This window comes from Arachis duranensis, chromosome 3 (genome assembly GCF_000817695.3).
Source record: "Arachis duranensis cultivar V14167 chromosome 3, aradu.V14167.gnm2.J7QH, whole genome shotgun sequence".
Classification (NCBI taxonomy): domain Eukaryota; kingdom Viridiplantae; phylum Streptophyta; class Magnoliopsida; order Fabales; family Fabaceae; genus Arachis; species Arachis duranensis.
The window spans coordinates 36,699,548-36,703,426 of NC_029774.3; the positions used below are offsets into that span (position 1 = coordinate 36,699,548).

General features: G+C 34.3%; 1 protein-coding gene across 3 annotated transcripts; it reads left to right on the top strand.

Annotated features, from left to right (window-relative positions):
* The first annotated feature begins 742 nt into the window (after positions 1 to 742).
* LOC107478790 (uncharacterized) lies at positions 743 to 3,565 on the top strand. 3 transcript variants are annotated; one of them, XM_016098919.3, is made up of 6 exons: positions 743 to 1,091; positions 1,185 to 1,525; positions 1,601 to 1,975; positions 2,051 to 2,425; positions 2,863 to 3,077; positions 3,188 to 3,565. In XM_016098919.3, exons 1-6 carry the CDS (start codon positions 916 to 918, stop codon positions 3,425 to 3,427), a joined length of 1,722 nt encoding a protein of 573 aa, XP_015954405.1. In that variant the 5' UTR covers positions 743 to 915; the 3' UTR covers positions 3,428 to 3,565. The 3 variants fall into 3 exon arrangements, with proteins under 3 accessions (XP_015954405.1, XP_015954406.1, XP_052115574.1); XM_016098920.3 differs by having other exon boundaries at positions 1,604 to 1,975; XM_052259614.1 differs by having other exon boundaries at positions 1,185 to 1,507; positions 1,604 to 1,975.
* The last annotated feature ends 314 nt before the right edge of the window (positions 3,566 to 3,879 follow it).

The window sequence follows — 3,879 nt, forward strand, 5'->3', positions numbered from 1 at the left end:
ATTTTTAATATATATTCCAGTGTACAGCTAATAAAATCGTATATTTAAATATATATTTTCTCGAACAATGTTTTGTAATTCTTTATATAAAGTGAAGTTTCTATGTTTGCTTATGCGTGTGGCTTGGTTTTAGTCTCTTCTTTTTTTGGCTTATGTTTCTTTACGTAATTTCACAAGCATATATATATATATATATATATATATAGAGAGAGAGAAGGACCCTCTTGGCATACTATAGGATTTTCTGCGTTATACATACACCACAAAACAACACTATAGGATTTTCTGCGTTATACATACACCACAAAACAACACTTACGTTCTTTCCATGAAAAGTATAATATCAAAGATTCCTCCATAATGTGATCTCACATAGCTTTCTTCTTTCTCAAGTATCTCTTGTATATTAATATCGCAACTATATATGTTTAAGCCAATGGTTTATTATATTGCTTAATTAAAAATTGAACAGTCTCATCTACTTACAAATATACTTAAAATTTATGTAAAATTACTTTAAAACAATGTTACATGATCAATCAAATTTATTATTTTTAACCAATATTTGGCCAATATTTAAAAAATTCTAAATCTAGAATTTTAAATTCTAAATTCTAATAGTATAAAATAAAGTATTGAGTGCTAATATTAATAAAAAAAATCCAAAGAACATTTGTCATTACTAGTTAAAATGGAGGAGTCCAATGTGTAGCATTGATATTCAAGCTAAGGGTGATGATGATTGGGAAGTTGATGAGGGTATAAACATTATGAATGAGATATTATAGTGAGAGTAATGGTTTGTAAGACCATGTTGGCGAAGAAGCATACATACACGTTACTAAAGCAACCGAAGACTACTTTTCTATGTCTTAATTACTTTGTTGTCCGAAGCAATTATTAACGACAAAGAAAATGACATGTTCCAAAGAAGTTGTTCTTAGAGTCTTCAATTATGCCTCAGGCTATTTCCATCTTCTCCTCAATCATGTCTCAACCTCTTTTCAGCTTCTCTTCCTCTTCCTCTTCTCCCTCGCTATTTTTCTCCTCACCTTCTCAACCTTCACTGGCAGATTCCCCTTAATCCAAAGGTCTTGTTAGTTCCACCTGCATGCTCTTGTTATTTATATATATCCCTTTTATCCTACGCATTCTTACATGTTCCTATTAGAATAATGTTGCAGAGATCAGCAATATGAATATGTGTTTTCTGAAGACGACGAAGAAGAAGAAGAAGAAGCGCAACAAGGATATGGTCACCATACTGAGAAGGTGAGAGATCATGTAGCAGCATCATCTGCAGACTCAATCCATGGCAGGGAAACCCTTTTGTTTGAGGAGCCTCAGAAAAAGCAGCATTGTTCTTATTCTGAAGAGTTTGCAACCCCCCGAGAGAGCTTGAATGAGGAAGACTCAGAATTTATAGGAAGAAATGATGATTCTGTTTCAAACTCTGTCTCATTTGCAAGCAGACCAACCTCTACTATCACCATGAACACATATAAATGTAACAAAAACTCCCAAGGTATATCTTAATTTCACACTCACAATCTCACATTTGTGCTTCATCTCTGATGCTACAATATAATGTTACTTTCAGCAGATGAACGTGTTTGTGTTGGAAGAACAACAAAGAATAAGAAGGTGCAGGAGGCAAAGCTCACCAGGGATGATAGGTTCTTTATTTTTGATCCAACCCATCAGTTCCAAAATAAGAAGCTGACTGTTGAAGATAAGCATCATGATGATGATGATGATGATGGTGATTCGTGCATTGATGGTTCTAGTTCTACACCTAGGGTCTCCTCTGAATGGAGGAGCTCCATTCATTTCAAGGATTCTGAGACAGAAGAAGCATTGTCTTCATCATCTAGAAGAAGTTGCCCCAAGTGGGAATCATATACTTTGTTCCAAAAATATGATGAAGAAATGTCCCTCTTAGACAGAATTAGTGCACAGAAACTTGAGGAAACAGGTAACAACACATCATCCATAATTATTAAATTTATAGGGTTTAATTCATTAACATAGTTGCCTAATCCATCTTCAGAGTATTTAAGATCCATGGAAGCCTCTCCAAGATCAATTTCAGAGCGTATTGCATCAAGTGTGAAGAAGAAAGCAGGTGATATAGGTCACAATAACCCATATGGGGAAGGGGAACTAGAGGCCGCTTATGTTGCACAGATTTGCTTAACATGGGAAGCTCTTAATTGGAACTACAAAAACTTCGAATCAAAACACGGCTGGCGCCACGAGGCTGATAGCGGTTGTCCTGCCAGCACAGCACAGCAATTCCAGCAATTTCAGGTATTGCTGCAGAGATACATTGAGAATGAGCCCTATGAACATGGCAGAAGACCTGAGATTTATGCTAGGATGAGGCTCTTGGCACCAAAATTGCTTCTAGTCCCACAATGTCCAGGTATATATGACTTCACATATTTGATAGTATCTAGATTAATTTTGGAGAAAAGGACAAAGACATCCTTTACTTTTTGGCTCACAAATATCTAAATCTCTTAAGATTTGAAAATACATTTAAATTTCTGGTCTTCTCAAAATCTGAATATATTGATCTTTACTATTCATTTGAGTTTATCAGATCAAATGAAAAAATCAAACGTGACTCTCGTTATACTAACTGCTTATACAATGTTTATATGGAAGAGTTTTTAAAATAGGACAAATCAGATCTATGGATCGATGTATCTAAATGACAAAAAAGTCAAAGATCAATTTATTATTTTTGCTTAATTTTAGTTTAACTCAAAAATGTTATATGCACAGCAAATCTGGTAATACATCTAACATGATTGAATAGTTAAATTAAAGAAGAATTGTTTTGATTGAAAATGAAAGATTGGGAGAATGATGAAAAGCATGGGAGTATGGAGAGTAGAATATCATCAGCGTCATTCCTGAAGATAATGGAGGATGGGATCCGAACATTCATGAAGTTTCTAAAGGCTGACAAAGAGAAACCATGTCAGATGGTGGCCGCTTACTTTTGGAGAAATCGGAGAATCACGGTTGATCCAACACTCCTCCGCCTAATCAAGAAAGTTAATCAAAAGGCAAGTTCCCAATTCTAAATTCAATTTATATGGTGGCTGATCTTTTTTGTGCATATAATATTTTATATAATCAAACAAGTGCTAACGTATAAGATGTTAGCAAGGTTCAGAAGAGGAAGAAGGTGAAGGATGTTGGGTTGAGGAAGAGAAAGCTTAGAAAGGGTGAAGAAGAAGAGATGGATGTGTTAATGGCAATGATAGACTTGAAGGTGGTGTCGAGGGTGCTGAGAATGAAGGAGTTGAGCGAAGCGCAGTTGCATTGGTGTGAACACAAGATGAGCAAAGTTAGAATCGTCGCAGGGAAGCTTCAAACAGATTATTCCACTCCACTTTTCTTCCCTTCAATCTAATCCATGCAAACCAAGTGACACAAATTTAATTTAACCAACACTAGCTTTTAGTTTTGTCTACTTTTGATTTTATCTGCATCAAAAGAAGATTAAGAGAATAAATAAGTTACAGCTACAACTTACACATTAGACAATTAGACAGGTAGAATAAAGCAGTAGTAAAACAGTTGATACACAATAAAATTGTAATTTTGTTATATTATTATTTATTAGCTTCAATAATAACATCACTTGTCCTTATAAAGAAATAGAATAATATATCACTTGCACATGATCTTTTATATATAGTTTTCTGTTCGGAGGGGGGTAACATGTATTTTTAACCCGTTTCCTTGTTGTTTTATCCACTTCACTGATTTTATTTTGTTTTATTAAAAAGTAATCAGTATGATTAACTGAGAACACCTCTTAATCACTAAAAAGAAGAATTGTATTTTATTTTCCGCAAAAAA